The 19,211-nt window shown below is 41.5% G+C and overlaps 1 protein-coding gene across 1 annotated transcript in view; it reads right to left on the bottom strand.

Moving 5' to 3' along the window:
* Positions 1-19,211, bottom strand: part of PGM5 (phosphoglucomutase 5) — a 186,644-nt gene that overhangs the window by 33,453 nt on the left and 133,980 nt on the right. The window contains exon 10 of the mRNA XM_023213229.2: positions 6,563-6,697. Coding sequence (XP_023068997.2) covers positions 6,563-6,697 — 135 coding nt within the window. The remainder of the gene's footprint in view (positions 1-6,562; positions 6,698-19,211) is intronic.

The following is a 19,211-nucleotide window of genomic DNA, read 5'->3' as shown; positions in this document are numbered from 1 at the left end:
TCCTATGCATTTCTTCCATTTGGCTGTCCTGGGTTCTAGCCTTTATACTGAACCAGTAATGCCAGGCGAGGCACTTTCCTGAGGTCAGTGGGTCATTCTAGTGAATTATTAAATCTGAAGGGGGGTTGTAGAAAACCCTAAATTTGTAGTTGGCAAGGCAAAAATGTGGGTAGCCTGTGCACCCTATTTGCAGCTGGCATTCCTAATAGAAGCAATCTTGTGAAACTGAGCCCTTAACTTGTGGGGTCTGGGCTAAATCCAGATAATATCAGAACTGACTTGAATAGAATTGTTGCACCCAGTTGGTGTCAGAGAATCACAGAATTGATTGATATGAGGAAAAAGCCTCTCAATAACACTGAACTGAGGCTCCAGAGGTAGCCTTGGACTCAAGCACAAGTGAAAAGAAATTCTCTTCTGAGCCTTCAATGTTAACATGGGCAACATGGATTTTGTTTTAAGAAAGACTTAGTTTGAACCTCCAATCCAGAAACTACCCACTCTATGAATCTGAATTGCTCCCTGACTCAGTTTCCTTTCCTGCAAAAGCAGGATAATTCTGCCATGGGGCCACTGGAACGATGAATAAGATAAAGGATGTATCTAGAATGGAGCCTGCATATTGTAGGGACCTTAAAAATGGCATTTATTTTATTCAAAACCTCAGTCATAGGAGGAAACCCGATGATAGCACCAACATTCATCCTGAATACAGAATATTTCAGCTTCTTGTGTGATATAACTGGGCTGAGATATTCCAAAGTAATTAATTGTCAATATTGCAATAATTTGGCAAAACTATATTGGGCATTTACCACGTACCAGGTGCACTGGGGATACAGGGAACTAATCTGACAAAGTCCCAGCCTCCTGGTGCTTCCATTCAACTGGGTGGAAACAGACAATAAAATAGAATAACTAAATATATAGAGATAAATATATATACATATATGTAAGATGAGGATAAATGCCATGGAGAAAGCAAAGCAGGGTAGGGAGGTAAGAAGTACCTGCATGTGAGGGCTATTTTATATCAGGTGGCCAGGGACACCCTTACCGAGAAGTAAGGAGACAAGCCATGCAGATGTCAGAAGGAAAAGCATTTCAGGCAGAGGGAACAGCCATCATGAATAACACAAGGCAGAGCATTCTCATCATGTTCACCAAACAGCAGTTGGAGTGGAGAGAGAAGCGGGAAAAGAGATAGGAAATGAGGTCAGAGGGAGAAGGGGGCCATTTCCAGTATGTCGTTCAAGATCATGGTAAGGGTTTGGGCTCTTCTCTGAATGAGGTGGAGGGGAGGATTTTAGCAGAGCTATGAGGTGTTCTAACATGTTTCAGGAGAATCACTCTGATTGCTATGCTGAGAACAGGGTGGGTAGAGAATGGGCAAGTGTGGAGGGAAGGAGACCAGTTAGGAGACTATGTACTGCGCTAGAGAGAACAGCGCTTGGCCCTGGGTGGAAATGGTGGAGGTGGTAAGATGGGGTCAGATTCTGGGTGTGTTTTGAAGGTCACATTGATAGGATTTACTCTTGAATGAGAAGGACTGAGGCATGAAAGAGAGGAAAGTAGAAGTCAAGGCTGAATCCTAGGGTTGTTTGGCCTAACCATTTGGAAGAATGGAACTGCCATTTACTGAGATGGAGAAGAATGAAATAAGCAGGATGCTGGAGTTTGTTTTGGAGGCGTGTACAGGAGGCTGGTGGGAATTCACTGTTGCACATGTCAAGTTTGTGATGTCTATAAGACATTAAAGTGGAATCCAATAAGCAACATAAATAGAAGTCCAGGAGACAGAGATCAATGTGTGGAACGGTATTAAAAACAGGTGCCGCTCGTTCTACAGTTTTAAAGAATTCAAGGTCCTGCTGCTAGCACTTCACAGTTCACTTAGCTCTTTGCTATTCAACGGGTGGCTCCTGGACCAGCAGCAGGGTATTGCTTGGGAGCTTGTTAGAAATGCAAAATCTCTGGCCCTCCTCATACCTGAGTCAGAATCCACATTTTAACACATTCCCAAGGTGATTGACCGGTAATTAAAGTTTGAGATGCACTTGTCTAATTAATATCATCCGAGAAACTTTAAAAAATCTACAGGTCCCACCTCAAAACAATTAAAGGAGAATCTCTAGGACTGGGGCGAAAGCACAGGTACTTTCACCAAGCTGCCCGAGTGGTTCTGATGTGCAGCCTGAGAACCACTGAGCTGACTCTTCTCATTTCTGTATGTTCCTTCTTTCAAGTTTCATTGCTAGTGTTCTTAGAAAGCCATCTCCACAGAGATATGCGGTTCTAAGAGAGGATGCAGGCTGGTAGCTAGAGTAATCATGTCTCCTAGTTTATTGGGGACAATCTAAACATAATTACAGTTATTATCTTTCACTCACAAAAGTACAGATGCCCAACTTTTGCTGGTTCTACTGTGAAAGCAATACACATTCAGTAGAAACCGTACTGTGAGTCCCTATATGACGATTTTTTCACTTTCAGTATAGGATTCAATCCATTTCATGAGATATTCAGCACTTTATTATAAAATGGGGTTCGTGTTAGATGATTTTCCCCAACCATAGGTTAATGTAAGTGTTCTGAGTTTGTTCAAGGTAGGCTGAGCTAAGCTCTGATGTTCCGGAGGCGAGGTGTATTCAATGCGTTTTCAACTTGTGATGGGTTTATTGAGGTGTAACTCTGTTGTAAATCTAGGAGCATCTGTATTCTGGTTTAGATTACAAATCATATATTCTCCCTATGTAAAACAAAATGGCTGTGTACTCTATTTCTGGATTACGAAGTCTTATTAAGAACAGGTAGAACAAAATGACAGATGACCTTCGATTTGACAGGTGAATAAACATGAGGGACCTGGTGCTCAGGTATTAGTCGTTAAAGCCTTCTAGGTACAACTTATCAAAAATACATACTTAAAGCCGGGTGTGGTGGTTCACACCTGTAATCCCAGCACTTTGGGAGGCCGAGGCGGGTGGATCACTTGAGGTCAAGAGTTTGAGATCAGCCTGGCCAACATGGGAAACCCCATCCCTACTAAAAATTCAAAACAAGCCAGGGACGGTGGCAGGCATCTGTAGTTCCTGCTACTCAGGAGGCTGAGGCAGGAGAATCCCTTGAATCCAAGAGGTGGAGGTTACAGTGAGCTGAGATCATGCCACTGCACTCCAACCTGGGTGACAGAGTGAGACTCTGTCTCAATAAAACAAAAACAAAGAAATATTTAAATTCCTCAATTTTCAGGATGACTGGGGGAAAATCAGGCCCCTCCCGAGGACTGGGGTGAGATGGGATGTGACTATATTCTGCAGTGAAAATACTAAAGCCAAGGGTTGATTAACCACAGGCTGATTATCAGTCTGTGATTTTCCTAGCCCTTAACAAAACTTCTCCTTCCTTTTCCGTTTGGATCTTCTATTGTTCCTTAACTACTCCACCCATAGGCTGAAAGGGACAAGGGAAGAAGGTCAATGAGAAGCTAATTTACCAGCCCTGCTAATAAATTGGATGGGAAATAAAATGGAAACAATTGTACTGTTTCTGGTTACCTGTGATTTTAAACGCTTTTGGCTCATTCCTTTTTCCAAATGATTACCAGCTGGTTTGAGGATTCATTGAAGGCCTACTGATTTCTGGTAAAATTAAAATAAACTTGTATTTTAAAAACTAGGTAGTCTTCCAGCAACAAGCCTTTGGAAGCTTTCCTTCCTGATTTACCAGGGACACAGAGTGGGATCAGGGCAAGCACCTGCTCATTTCATCAGGGCCCTCCCTGGCCCATCCTCTCCTTACCACCAATTCGTAGGCACACATGGATACAATTTTAAAACAATATTTTTGATGTAGATAAGAAATTATTTGACATTAACTTAAAACAAATAGCATAATCACTGTTCTACAAAAGGATGCAAATGGAAAATCTACATGTGAGGGTATGGTCTAAATGCATATAGATTATATCACAAGTTTTCCTAATTGCATCACTAGGATTGTTACGAGTACGTCTGCAAGGCAATCAGTGTAAATGTTTAAAATATGCTCTGTTCACATGTGTTCAAAATGTCTGGAAAAGAAACTATCCATGGGCAAAGTAAAATAGCCAGATGCTAATAAGCCAGTTGAAGGGAACTCTCTGTTCTCTTGCAAAATAATTTGAGTGTAGATGGCTATTGAGTTAGCGTGGGTAAAACATTAAAAACTCCCTGTTGAACTGGAACAAGATTCACAATGGAATCTTTGCAGATTAGAGAAGGTGGAAGGGGGTCTTTCTGTAGCTGAGAAAGCAACACAAGCAGGTCTTTCCAGTCAGGCCCTGATCAGGAATAACACTAGCAGCTTCAGGAGTACATCTTACTTTGATCTCTGTTCACAGTTAATCAAAGGTTTTTTGGAAGGCAGAAGCAGGTGGTCCTGGAGAGCAACCTTATAAGGAGCCTCCAAAATGCTCCAACTTAAAGGCTTAGGTAGAGTTCAGCAGTAATTAAGACAGGTTGGCCTGCTGAGAGAATCTTCTTGCTTTCCCTTAGGTGGTTACATTTCTTTTAAAGTCTTTATGATATATCCTGACTCAAATGTATTATGCAATAGGGCTTAAGTTGGTGAGTGAATGATGTATGGTATTTTAACAAGGAGTTCTATTTTAATGTAAAACTTTTAGCTAGATCATGTGCTACATCCTCGGGGGCCCATCTAGCCAGGTCTAGGATAACTCTTGTTTCTGAGAAGGGAGGGCAAATCAGCAATTGCAACAGGAACGTCAGTGAAGGGATTCACCAACCCTTCAAAGTGGCAAATTCTTTCCACCAACAGGATGAGAAATGTGCAGTCATGGGGACCAAAACCAGCATGACTTATGTTTCCTTTACTCACAGGACCTTCTAAGAGTAGGCCGATGGAGGTTTTCAGCTTCAAAGGAAGCCTGGGGGCGGGGGCGGGGTGGGTTGGAGGATCAAAAAGCACTGCTTTTGTGGACTGCCTCAGGGAGAGACTCATGTGTGTATAGGATTGTTGTGACACTTGTCTAATGGCCTGGTCTCAGTCCAGCGTGGAAGGTAAATAAAAATAAGCAAATATCACAACCACTTACCCTGTGCAAATAGGGAAAAGAATGTTGAGGAAAAAATAGCCTGGAGTCAGAGTGAGTCAGAGTTGGTGAGGCCAGGAATATCATTCCTCACCCTGTATGTAGCTCTGGACTTTTAGGCCCCTGCTTTAATCTCCTTCCCCAACATGAGATGTAGAATAGTGTTTTATTCGGAAAGACAGGGTAAGCTTCAAATTCTTGCATGATTTGGTACTATCTTGGGTGAAATGTACTCACTAACAAATTATTTTGGCAGAGTTTGGCCCATCCCCTGCATGGAAAGGCTATGATCCTGAGAGGAAGAGCCAAGGGCTTCATGCTGGCCACGTGCTTTACCCACTCATGCTCCTGGTTAACCCTGAGAACAGTTCTCAGCCCCCTCCAGCCTCTCCTGTCCCATCTAGGATGATTTTACTCCAGGCAGATCTCCTGGCTGCAGGGTCAGGTGTAAGGATCTTAGCACCCATTGTTACCAAGTTCTTTGAGACTCCCCAAAGAAACCGACCATGAAAAAAAAAAAAACACAACAAACAACAAACAAAAAACAAAACACTAAACTACTGACAAAGAAAGAAAACCTTCCCAGGTATCTTACTCCATCAGGGCAAATTATAGCTAGAAATTCTGAGCACCTTTAAAATCAGTAGCAGTGAGTATTTCTCTGTTTCTCTACTTTTCCACAAAGGAAGTATGGCAGGTAGAACAAATATTTTCATCGCAAAAAATCATCTCATCAAGGACCTTGCTTCGAAACCTAGATTGAAGACCAAGAAGGCAGGAGCAGCCAGCTGTATAGCTTGAAGTACCCAACATTAGAGTGGGTTGTTTCTGGTATTAATTAATGTTGCCTGGAGCGTTAATGCATATGGGAGTGGAGAGGCTTCTGGCTGTGTTATTTATGATTTTTCCCAGTTCTTAATTCACCTTATTGTTGAAAACATGAGATTTTGCCAAACAAAATCTAGCTGAGCCTTGTTAATGTCCTTCCTTAACTTAAAAAGCCACCTATATCCTCTCCTCTCAGAGTGGACAATATAGCAATCTCAGAGACAAATCCCATCTGTATTGGCACCTCAAGGTCATGGTCCAAATATCTGGAGATTCAGAATTTACATGAGCATAGTCAAGGCTCCGAGAGTTTCACCAGTTTGACTCTCATGCTAAATTTCCTTGTCTATAGAAGGTGCCTTCTCTTTACCCCAATTAACAAACCACTGAACAGTCAAGAGAGGACAGTTGTTTGGGACATGCTGGTATAAATGGATTACAAATCGATGCGAGAGAGCATTTTTTCTGTTTCAAACACTATAATGAATGAATTAAACTTGCTTGGAGTTGCACCGAGCTTGTCCTCCAGCTGAAATTATCACCTACCTTTCCAGAAGGTAAAATAGCCCCATTAAAGCCCCATGGAGCTAAATTTGCCATGAGCTGCGAGACACACTGCTGGGAGCACAACTGTTTCTGTACCTGTGGCTCCTGGTCATGGCCGCTGGGGTCCCTCTCGTAGCTCTCTGCGTACAGTCTGAGGGTGGCCCGCACACCACTGGAGGAACTGAGCCGGAAGATGAGCCGTGACGCATCCGAGAAAATGATCCTCAGGCCCTGAGACCGAGAACATCCAGAATGGAGCAGTGAGCAAATGAATACACAAATAATAATCATTAATACCTGTCATAGAAATCAGCATGTTTTTATACCTCAACACAATCAGAATCAAGACTATTTATGTATTGGCTCTGGACACAGGGCATGTGATGAACCTACTTAGAGCTACCCATTTGTCTCTTTATTCTACTTCCATTGCTTTGTGGTTAATGTGGGGAAAGAGGAGCAAAGCTGTGAACAGATACTCGAGTTCTCTTGGGCTGGTGATATGGGAATCAGAAAGAAGTGGAAGTCACAAGGATGAAATGATATTCAATAAATATTCCCAGGGCCAAAGTTTGTCCCTTGTAAATCTGTGGATGCATGAAAGGAGGCAATTTGTCTATTACAGTAAGATGGATTGCCCATATTAATATTACTCCGGCATGAGGTTAGGCTGCAGGTTCCTCTGCTGGCAAGGGAACCCTCCAGTGAAGTGCCCAGGGCTGGAGCCTCAGCTAGACTCTGAAGGTTGCCAAGTACACTGCCATCCTTTTGTCTCTGTCCTTTCTTCCGTCAATCAAGAAAAATGACAAGTCTCAATTATTTTAGGAGGTTTATTTGCCAAAGTTAAGGACGCACACCTGGGAGACAGGTCTATGCCTTTCTCTGAAGATGATTTTGAGGGCTCCACATTTAAAGGGGAAAGGGCAGGATATTGAGAAGTACACAATTTTCATGTAAGAGGTGGGTAGGGAAAAATAGTCATTCATGCCTTTGGCTCATTGAAGCTGCATTTTTTTTTTTTTTTTTAACATAAGATGACACGGACAAAGGAGGCAGAAGAAAATTGCAGGGAATCTGCATTTTACATAACAGACAAAACTGGGCCAGGGGAACAATCACATGGGCATTTATGTCTGGCAGGCCAGGGGTGGCTGCACCTATAAAGTATCAATTTGCATTGCCATGGTGAAATTTTAATAGAAACACCTTTAAAGATCTAGTAGCTCACCAGGGATTCCCTTGTGGGCAAAATATGGGGGAGGCACGTAGCTTTTCATCTTGTAGCCATCTTATTTAGGAACCAAAAGGGGGAGGCAGGTTTGCGTGACCCAGTTCCCAGCTTGAATTTTCCCTTTGGCTTAGTGAGTTTGGGGGTTGCAAGACTGAATTTCCTTTCACACTTCCTACCTGACTTCTTCTTTGGCCTGACCACCAGAGTGGGGTGGGGTCAGAGCTGTGGCCACACCTGTTAGTGCTGCCTAGGATTAATTCCTCCTTGGCTCAGCACAGCTCCATTCGCTATATATCTCTTCTCAGTAGAGGCAGGGATATTGTAAAATTATGACCATAAGATCATACTGTGACTTCTGTTGAAGGAAATGTGTTCTCCTAAGACAACTGATAAGGTAACTCTTGTAAATAGGCATATTGGCAGGGGCCAGGGGAAGGAAGAGGAGGGAACAAAATAATATATCTGGTGACTTGTTATTTTGGAAAACTTAGATGTCTCAGGAGACATTGATATCAGGCATTCTCCCAAAGCAATTTATCCTTGAAATTTCTCTGGCCTCAAGTCCTGGTTAAGAATAAGCCATTAGTAAAAAATATATATATATCTGCTGCATATGTGACTGCAATTGCTTACCCCCACCCCCATCTGGTGATAGCTGCTGGGGGCACTATTGTTCCATCTGAGTGGCTTTCTGCTTTTAAGTTTCCCAAATAAATATTTTAAATTCCCAAATAAAAAGCTTTAGTTTCTTTTGGAGTGGTTCAATGTCTGCCACAATTTGTGTAACCAAAGGGAGCTATCTCCCCTACTGGCAACCAATCACTCTGTAATACTGGCTTTGCAAACAGGATATTATTAACCAGGATTTATTCACTGGGCAAACATTTTAGAGCGGCCCTTATGGATTAGGTACTGCACTAAATCCTGGGTATATGAATATAAAGACACAGTAATTGCCCTCCTTAAGCCTGGAGTAGTTTATTACAACGAACAGAAACTGTCTTCTTAACCACCTTATGCTGCTGGAGAGGTGAATAGTTACAAAATTCCAAATGGAGCAAGTGAAGCAATTACTGTTTACAAATCCCTGTATTTCAAATTATGTTCGAACTGACAAGAAAGCCCCAAAGATCTCACAATTATATTAATATTCATAGCCTTGTTTTTACAAACTCTTTTGAAGCTGTTACTTATGTTTAAGCCTACATTCCCATTGTCACTACACATGGGGCATGTAAGTACATGACTCTGCTCAGAACTATGGCTTACCCATAAATTGGTTAAAGTAATATCTAAGGATGAGGTCCTAACCCACCTGTTACAGATTCCAAGTCACTTGGGGCTACTTCTTCTCATGAGCCCCTGGACTCAATCCTTTAAAATACCTCCCATTAAACAATTAACCTCTCAGATTCATTTTTGACCAGTGAGGGGGAAATTTAAGAATTCAGGTCATAACAGACAATAAACATGTGTTGTCTGCTCATAAGTAAGCCTTTCAAAAATGAAATAATGTTATTGTTTTCCCCTGTGGTTAATTATAATGTCTTTGACTGTACTACACGCTACACACCTAGAAGATTGTTAGAACTTCTGTCTGGTAGCCTGGAATAGATTTCTCACTTGGAAAGGGGATGAAGATGTATTGAAGTGCATCAGCCACTGGAAATGGTCCAGCATCTTCCCTCTTTCCTAGGAAACCAACCATGAGATGTTAACTGAGAATCCTTGTTGCTTTTCAAGACCATTCCAGGTGAGGAACATCGTAATTCTTCTTCTCCACAGGGAATGGAAGGGTTTCTTTAGAGCCAGCCTAGTTCTGTGCTGCAACAATCCCAGCACCATGTCGGCTGAGGGCCCCTTTTATGTGTGAATAGCTGTATTGGATTGCTTTGGGATCTGCATGTTCTTTCAATGAACTTAATGAATTTGCAACCCAAACACGAGCCATGTTCTTTCCATCATGTGTCATCACACAATAGCATTTAAACTGTGAAGACAAAGTTACCACTGACCAAGACTTGCAAAGTTTCCAATTGTTCCTGAATTTCAATGAAAGAATACCAAAATCACATTTATTTTTTAGGTTATACCAGGGGTTGGCACTATGTAGACTGTAGGTAAGAAGTTGACCTGCCACCTGCTTTTATGAATCAAGTTGTATCGGGGCACAGTCATGTCCATTCATTTATATCTTGTCTACGGCTGCTTTTGTGCTATAGCAGCAGAGATGAATAGTTGTGGCAGAGATCATCTACCCCCCAAGGTATAAAATATTTACTACCTAGCCCTTTACAGAAAATGTTTGCTGACCCCTGGTATAAGGCATTACATTATTCACAACATAGAATACTTGCCCTTTATCCCTGCACCAGAAAATAGAAAATATAACCATTTGAATTATCAAAATCTCAGTAGAGAGAAATTATGTTTATGAAGATTGTTATAAGGATATAAAATCCCTCCATTCCCTGGTGTTCCAGCTTCTAGTCATAGGTTCATCTGAACCTGTATTTGGCTCAAATCAACTTACCTCTCACCACCTACTCCTAACATAAATGAATTTATTAAATTGCACTTTAGTTTTATGTTCTCACTTTCATTGCAGGATGCTACAAGCTATGTCTTATAAAATCCACTTTTGTAGTCACTAGCAGAAATATTGTTAGAGGCTGTATGAAGCTCTGCCTGAGACATTTCTTCAAGAGCCAAGTATTAGGAAAGCCTTTCCTCCCCTAAGGAACTTGTATTCTTTTTCTTTCTGACAATAAGAACTCTGTAATTAACCACATTTCCCTCTTCGATATGGCTGCCAGGATACTTAATGCCAAATTTGAGGTTCAGCCCAAGTGGATCCTTATGACTTGCATGACTATAAATTTTTCTTCTTCTGTTCTTGACTCTACTCTTACTTATATACTCCCTAGTCTTGATTTGTTTCTTATTTATATTCTAACAACTTCATTATGTATGTTTTTGCCACCACAAGTCTTGACAAAACAAGGCTCAGTGAAAATGAATAAAACAAGTTTCCGCTGCAGTGTTAACCCTAAAATTTTGGACTTGCTGAGTTATGACTTTGGGCTCTTCATTAGCTAACAAGCTCTGGGAGGACAGAGCCTATATACCTCATTCATCGCCATGTTATCCACATAGCTTAGGACACTGCCTGGCACACAGTAGACCCTTCATACACACTTGTTGAATGAATGTCACTGCATGTTCGACAACTAAAGTGAGCACCACTGCAGTCCCCCTGAGGCAGTCTCAGTGAGCCTCCCCTCACATTTAGCAAGGATCCACAGGCTACATGAAAACACGTGCACATTCTTCATGGTGAACTAGAGCTGATGTATCTACCTTGAAGGGTGGTTGCAAAAGATAAACTAATAAATAGAAACTGCCTGGCATAGCATCATCATGGCAGGGCTTGACTGTTTACTCCTCTGCCATTTCTCAAGATGTCCTGAGACAAGGGCCAGTTTTGGCTAAAAACAATGGAGTTGAACCATGGTGGGTTCTTGTCCTCAGAAGTATGGTCTTAGACAAACCATTAGCTCATTAATTGCAAACTCCTACCTATTGGAATCAGTGGGAGGTCTTTAAAAAATGGTGCCTGACTCTCACCCCCAACATTGTGATTTAATTCTTTTGGGGTGTCACTTGGGCATTAGGATTTTTAAAGCTCTCTGGGTGATTCTAATGTGCAGTAACTAATTGCAATAACTTTTTTCTGGGCCACTTGCCTCATCTATCAAGTGACTGGACTGTGCTACATGTCTGTTATAAGGAAGGTCCCTTTAGGATTTAAGGTTTCATAGATAGGCTATCACTGGGCTGGGATCTTAGGAGGGCTGTTAACACAGTGAGGCTAATAAATCAACTTCATGCCACTGAGTCCTGAAAGCTTCCTCCTGAGGCCTTGTCAGCAGCAGAACCACCTCTTGAACCATCTGACATTATGATTACTTTTTTTTAGCACAATCTTCGAAGGAATTCCTGGAGCAACTGTGAAAGAATTCATGATATCTCCCTAGCCACAGCAGCTAGAGTAGCCGGAATATCCAGGATGACACACAGCCATACACTCAGAAAAGGGAAAAATATGCTCTCCTTTATTAGAAGACAATGTTAATTATATGGTGGGGAGGAGGGTGGGTATCAAAAGAACACTTCAGTTCCAGCTTAGTGTTTTCCTTCCCTTTGAGTGCCTGTGGTTGTGAGCTTTAATGATGACAGTGGAGTTCTGCTCACCTTAGCTTTGTCCCAGTGAAGAATGGTTGTTAAAGGATATCATATCCCTTGTCCATATGCAGCTATCTCCACACAAAAATCCTCCAGTGTGCTTCCAGTTATCACTGTAGCATCTCTTTTTCTCCCTGGATTTGGCCCCTCTTTGATTTACTGTTTATGAAGAGTCAGTTTGGAAATGGTACAAGAATAGCAACTGGATAAGCTCAGGCTAGAATGCTGGCTTGATCACTTTTTAGCTGGTGGTCTTGAGTCACTTAAGCTCTCTAAGCCTTCATTTCCTAAAAAGCAGATGAAAAATAATACAGCCTAGCTTATTGGGTTGTTGTGAGTGTCAGATCAGAAAATGTATGTGAGAAATGCTTTGAAAATTATCAATATCACTGTATAAATGTTATTCTTATGCTAAACTTTTAATCAAAATGCTGCTATGCACGAAGGCTTTATTTAGTAATCATTTGCAAAATATGGAAGGTTGGAAAACCTAGGGCATAGCACCATTTTCATTGAAAGTTGTTGGCTTGTGATGCGATGGTGCATACTTATTTATTTTTAAATTAGGCAGAATTAAGATTAATTTTAACTTTGCTCTGCCCTCTGAAATCACTACTAAACTCATGGATTTCTTGCAATTTATATTTTCTTTACCTCTTATTGAACTGGCTTACTCCTTCATAATTGGTCAATTGAGACCCTTAACATCCTGAAAGAAAGATCTTAGAATCCTTCTTGCCAATTTCTCTTTTTATTGAAAAGAAAGAAGTTAAAACACTTGTCAGGGTAACATATTTAGTAAATGGAGGAGCTTCATTTACTTCCATGTAGGTCTTCTGACTCTAGGCTTACAATTTGAGGTTGAACCATATGCAACTACTGATATTCATACATTGCTTTTCATGCGAAATATCTGAAAAATATCTTGTGTTTTGTATTCTTCCCAAAGCTGACACAGAGCCTTATGTAGAGTAGGTATCTGATAAATGTTTAATAAATAAACATTAGAGTTTTTACTGTATTTTTTTTTAATTTTTAAAATAAACCCTTGTGTAAATCAATACAGGGAAATCTGTAAGTTGCTAAATGCACACAGAGCTGCCAGATGTTAGTTTGGAGACTGTAGGACATGTTGCAGCCAGGCAGGGAAGGGTGAACTGTACATTACCAACAGTTATTTGGCAGCATCGGACCTAGTCAAATACTGACTTAGGATGAATTCCAGGGGAAAACAGCATATGGCCCTGCAATCTGGTGCAGTGTCGCATATATAGTCAGTTGGCCACACCAGGCATGTGAACCTGGAGACAGGACGGCCTTGGAAGAGAGAGACTCTGCGAGCCTAACTCAGATCTTATCTCCCACAGGAAATCACAACGATTTATCTGGAAAGCGTCAAGGTGAAGATACTGCTTTGTAACATCTGAACTATATTTTGTAGAAGCGGGCATGCAGCCTAGAAAGCAGGAGATTTGGATTGAACAGACATATCTTTCCACACGCACCAAAAAAAAAAAAAAAACCCACCTAGAATTACTCATTTTTCTTTAATTTGTAGAGTTACCTGTGAGCATGAGTTCAAAAGTGGTTGAGCAGGCAGCAGTCAGTCCATAGGGTGCTTTTGTGTGAGTTAAAAACAGGTGTCCCCTCTCCCCCCAGCACAGATAAATTGCAGAAAACCATCCTTCCTTTGGCTGGCTTGGACTTCAGCTTCTCCTTCCCCATTAGGCTGGGTGCCTTTGTGCAGTGTGCTGACTGCACAGCCATACTCAGCTGCCCTGCTCTTGGGAGCAGTTCTCACCCAGCCTTTTTTTTTTTTTTAAACCAACTAGCCCTCGTGGGGGCTAACAATTGCAAAGAACTATCTGGGGAAATCAAGGTCAAATGACCCCTTACATGCTCTTTTAAAGCACCCACCTGGAAAAGCCACCCTACGTGATGAGAGGGCTGCTGAAGGGTGAAGATTTGAAAGCTATTCCTCATCCAAATTCCAACACTCAAAACTGGAACAACAGAACAAAATCATGCACATTCTATTTCCGCATTTCTTTGGCCAATGACTGCTGATCCCTGTTCACACACTATCCACCCCAGTTCTGAGATATTTTGGATTCAGACACACTTTACCCAGACAACAGCATAGCTTCCTCCCTTAGTTCCTGTGATCGTTTGCAGCTTTTCCCTTTTATATTTTTATTTTCTGGTGAAGCTCACCCACCCGACAACACAGAGACATTAGTATTCCAATAGAAAGTAATTGTGTTGCCATTCTAGAATGCTTACATGTTTGCTATACATTTTAGGACAATTTTACTACTGACACTTTAGACAACAGTTCTAAAGGAATCAACTTATGTCAGGATAAGGTAATTCTTTATAACAAAACTCCAGTTAACCAGAAACAGAGGGATAAGAACTTCCTGACTAACCAGAAACAGTGTCTCCCTCATTCTATTATCTTTCTTGCTGTTTTTAAAATTTGAGATGAGGTCTCACAGTGTTGCCCAGGCTGGTCTTGAACTCCTGGACTCAAGCAATCCTCCTGTCTCAGCCTCCCAAGTAGCTGGGACTACAGGCATGAGACATCACACCCAGCTTCCCATTTTATTTTCAAATCAGCTGACAGGTTATCATAAAGCACTGAATTATGTGTTTGCCCTTCAGAGGACAAATAGGAAAATCACAGGAAAAGTGGCTAATAGAATTTTTTTTTTTTTTTTAATTCATGGTTTTCAAAATGTCCTAGCACAAGGCATAGTTAGTGCAATACAGAGCCTGACTGTCTTTATCTTCCCCAACCACAGTGTTGTAGAATGAGCACTGAAGTTGAGAATCCTAAACACAGTTATTGTAGCATCCCATTGAGAATGCCTATAGGAAACCTTAGCTCTTTATCTGGAGAACTAAACAACCCTATAACCACCACATTGGACTGAAGAAAAGCACACAGTCTGATAAAACGGTTTCACCTGGGCTGCCTTCTACCCATTTTTCAGGGTACGGCTTAGATATCACCTCCCCATGGAGAGCTTTCTAGAGCCCTAGTCTGGTTCCCCCTGCCATGCACACCAAATAAGTTCTTCCTCTGTAATATTTTTCAACAAACTCTACGGTAATTAGCGCTTTATATCAATGTATCTTCCCTACTGCATTTTAAGCAGCAGACAGGAATCTCAACTGTCCTGAATACTGTTGTATCCTCGGTGCCAATGAGCTGACTGGCGTCTAGTAGGTATTTGGGAAATATTCACTGAATAGATGAAGATGTAAATGAATCCACCTTTAACAACCTTCACCATATTGGACTAAGTTAGGAAAGGAATATATGTTTATGGCAGAGATTCTTTTCAACATCACAATTTTCAAAGAAAAAGGGATTTTTTTTTAACCCACATCCAATCACAATATACTAAATGTGATAATAGTCCATTCACTTAAACATTTCTGTGACTCAATGTAGAAGGGCTATTTGTGGGTATGCTAACTTTCAGATTTAACCAAATTCTATAAGTGGGTTAATCAGTTTGACTAAAATGATTTCTGAGACTCTACTTCCAGATGCACAAACCACACTCCAGCAAAAGGGACAATGATAAATTGTTATGATTACAGTCTCTCAATTAGTTCATTGATTAGAATGTTATCAAAGTTGAAGCTGAGGCCGGGTGCAGTGGCTCATGCCCATAATCCCAGCACTTTGGGAGAACGAGGCAGGCAGATCACCTGAGGTCAGGAGTTTGAGACCAGCCTGACTAACATGGTGAATCCCTGTCTTTACTAAAAATACAAAAATTAGCCGGGTGTGGTGGCACACACCTGTAATCCCAGCTACTCGGGAGGCTGAGGCAGGAGAATCGCTTGAACCCAGGAGGCAGAGGTTGCAGTGTTGCAGCGAGCCAAGATCACACCATTGCACTCTAGCCTGGATGACAGAGCAAGACTCTGTCTCAAAAAACAAAACAACAACAACAAATACAAAAAGTTGAAGTTGAAAGTTGACTAGCTAACTTTGAAGAGAGAAGAACTCAATCTTAAAGCTTCAGGTTCTTCAGTTGCTTTTATACAGTGCTAGGGACAACACCTTAGTGAGCTTCTTCATATTTGTTGACCAGGGGTTGGTAGCATCAAGGTACATATTAAAACACCACATGCTGGAAATAAAATGATTTTGAGATTGCCAATTGACTGTTTCTAAATACTGAAATTAAAAAGAGCAGACACCTTCTTGCAAGTTAAAATAACAACTCTAAAAGAAAACTGACTTCAAAATCAGTCTTCAAAGTGTACTTTTTCTCTGAACTGAATTCAAATGGTTCTTTTTTTCCGGGTTAAGGACAACATCAAAATGTTTCCACATAACCTGCTTAACTTGAAAAGGTATTAATCAGCTCAGAGTTAGCCTGACATAATCAAATTGGACTTGGTTTTCCACATCAGCTAACTGGTATGCATTTATTTACATCAGCTTTTTAACCATCAGCTGAACTGTTACTTGCAGATGACTTCAGCACTGGAAGAGTTTCATGATTTTTGAGCTTGTTAGATAGAAATATAGGAGTTGGTTTGGGAGGCTGAAGTGGGCGCATCACTTGAGGTCAGGAGTATCAAACTGGCCAACATGATGAAACCCCATCTCTACTAAAGATACAAAAAAAATTAGCTGGGCATGGTGGTGCACACCTGTAATCCCAGCTACTCAGGAGGCTGAGGCACAAGAATCGCTTGAACCCAGGAGGCAGAGGTCGCAGTGAGCCAAAATCACGCCACTGCACTCCAGCCTGGATGACAGAGCCAGACTCTGTCTAAAAAAAAAAAAAAAAAAGAAAGAAAGAAAGAAAAAGAAAAAAGAAAAAACAACAATATAGTATTTGGATGAGTCATAAAAAGAGACTCAGTTGCTTACATTTTGCTCCTAAAGTGTCAAGGTTTCTCATTTCAAAGTCAATTTTCAAAATATAGGTCATGGTTCTGGATTGATACCCACCATAGTGGCAACATGCTGTTTCTCAGTGTGGAGCCACTTCTGTCACACTGTCCTTCACTCACAATACCAGGATTGGAGTATTCCTTCTATCAGAGCTGGGGGAGCCTCAAAACTGCGGCACTGAGTGGGGATTCCAGGACTTAGGCCACATGTTAGAGATGGAGAAGAGATCATAGTAAGAGACAATCTTGATAATATTCTTTGGGATACGGATGGTGAAGGGAAGAAAGAGCTCACCTAGCATGATGGATGGAAACCCTCAATGTTTGCACAATGGAGTTGCCCCTGAAGAAAGAGTGGCTCACCCTGCAACCCACATGAATCACACAACTCCTGTCTGTCCTATCTCTTTAGAAGGCATAAACTAGGAACTGCTTTAACTACTTAGCAATTTGATCAAAGTGCTCCCCTATTCTCATTGCAGCTATTGGCTTATTTGTTTCCACTCATACTTGAAGAAAATAGCATCAGTCAGTCATTTATGTGACTAGATTTCGCCTGAAAATAGTGACATTCCTCATGAAGATAGAAGGAAGAACTGCAGTTGTTGAACCATGCCTCACGAAAATGCTTTCTAAATCAAACAGAGTTTCTCTTGGGCCCTGTATAATGGAAAGCACACATCAATTTTTCTCTTGGCATCCAAGGCCACACATACATCAGACACTGGGAGGCAGCCATAGGAAATCCCATGAAACCAAACAGGCCACATTGAGGCCAGGGAGGTCCCTGGGAGATCATGTTAGGGGTTGAGAACTTGAGGGTTTCCTTCTTGCTCCTTGAATGGTCCCACAGAGCCAGGCAGGATAGACTTCACGGAACATTTCCACAGCAGCAGGGTTCGCAGGAGTGGAGTGGTTATCACCAGAACAGGATTTTAATTTCATTTTGGATGGAGAAGCATTTCTACTTTATCTCTAGAGATGTATGTGAAACAGCATTTTTTCCATGGTTTATTTCCTGACTCTGACCTCAGGTCACGGACATAAAGGAGACCAAGCTGCCTTAAAAAACCTTTTGCTTTCTGAAGCAGAGGGTGTGTGTTGGGGGATGAGAGGGGGGAGAAATGTGAGTTTGAATCAGTTCCCAAATGACTTAGAAACTGAAGGGGCCTTCTCAAATCTTTACGTGACACTGCAAAATTGTGTGTTTTTTCTCTACTTTTCTTATCACCTGTGGTTCATTAAATGCTTTTCCAAGGATGCTTTTTTAATATAAATAATTTTATTTAACCAATTGCTATCATTTGTTATGTGCCAGGATTTTAAAAGTATTATCTTACTTAATTCTCCCAAAGGCTTATATGAGATAGCCACAATTATTATTCCTATTTCACAGATTTTAAAAAGGCAGGTAATAGGGGGGTTGAATAGCTTGCCTAAGATAACCCAGCAAGGAGGTGACAGAGTTGAGGCTCAAACCCAAAACTTTCTTTCTTTTTTTTTTTTTTTTGAGACACAGTCTCGCTCTGTCGCCCGGGCTGGAGTGCAGTGGCGCTATCTCGGCTCACTGCAAGCTCCGCCTCCCGGGTTTACGCCATTCTCCTGCCTCAGCCTCCCGAGTAGCTGGGACTACAGGCCCCCGCCACTTCGCCCGGCTAGTTTTTTGTATTTTTTAGTAGAGACGGGGTTTCACCGTGTTAGCCAGGATGGTCTCGATCTCCTGACCTCGTGATTCACCCGTCTCGGCCTCGCAAAGTGCTGGGATTACAGGCTTGAGCCACCGCGCCCGGCCAAACCCAAAACTTTCTGACTTTAAGCCTGCACACCCAAACACTGCTCACATGATTTGCAGTGGCACCAAGGTGCCTTGGGTGCTCTGGAGCAGAAAGCTGTGCTTGAAGAGAATTTCTGGATAAAACAGGAAGAGCACAAATTTTGTTTAACAATTCACTGTTGAAAATTATTTGTTATCTACTTTTTTTTTAAGTAAGCAGAATTTAACCCAAATAAGAGATAACTGGGAATCTTCCACTACCTTAGGATCATCAATCTGAGCCTCAAATTTTACTGTAAAGTACTGTTAAAATATAATAAATAGAAGAGTTGGGTGAGTGTTTTCTAACCCAAGGGCACACTGATTATTACTTTTAAAAATATACCCCTGTCCCAGCACTTTGGGAGGCCGAGACGGGCGGATCACGAGGTCAGGAGATCGAGACCATCCTGGTCTACATGGTGAAACCCCGTCTCTACTAAAAAAATACAAAAAACTAGCCGGGCGAGATGGCGGGCGCCTGTAGTCCCAGCTACTCGGGAGGCTGAGGCAGGAGAATGGCGTAAACC

Source organism: Piliocolobus tephrosceles, chromosome 14 (assembly GCF_002776525.5).
Source record: "Piliocolobus tephrosceles isolate RC106 chromosome 14, ASM277652v3, whole genome shotgun sequence".
Classification (NCBI taxonomy): Eukaryota; Metazoa; Chordata; class Mammalia; order Primates; family Cercopithecidae; genus Piliocolobus; species Piliocolobus tephrosceles.
The sequence above is the reverse complement of the archived record's forward strand: the minus strand, read 5'-3'. Positions and strand labels throughout refer to the sequence as shown.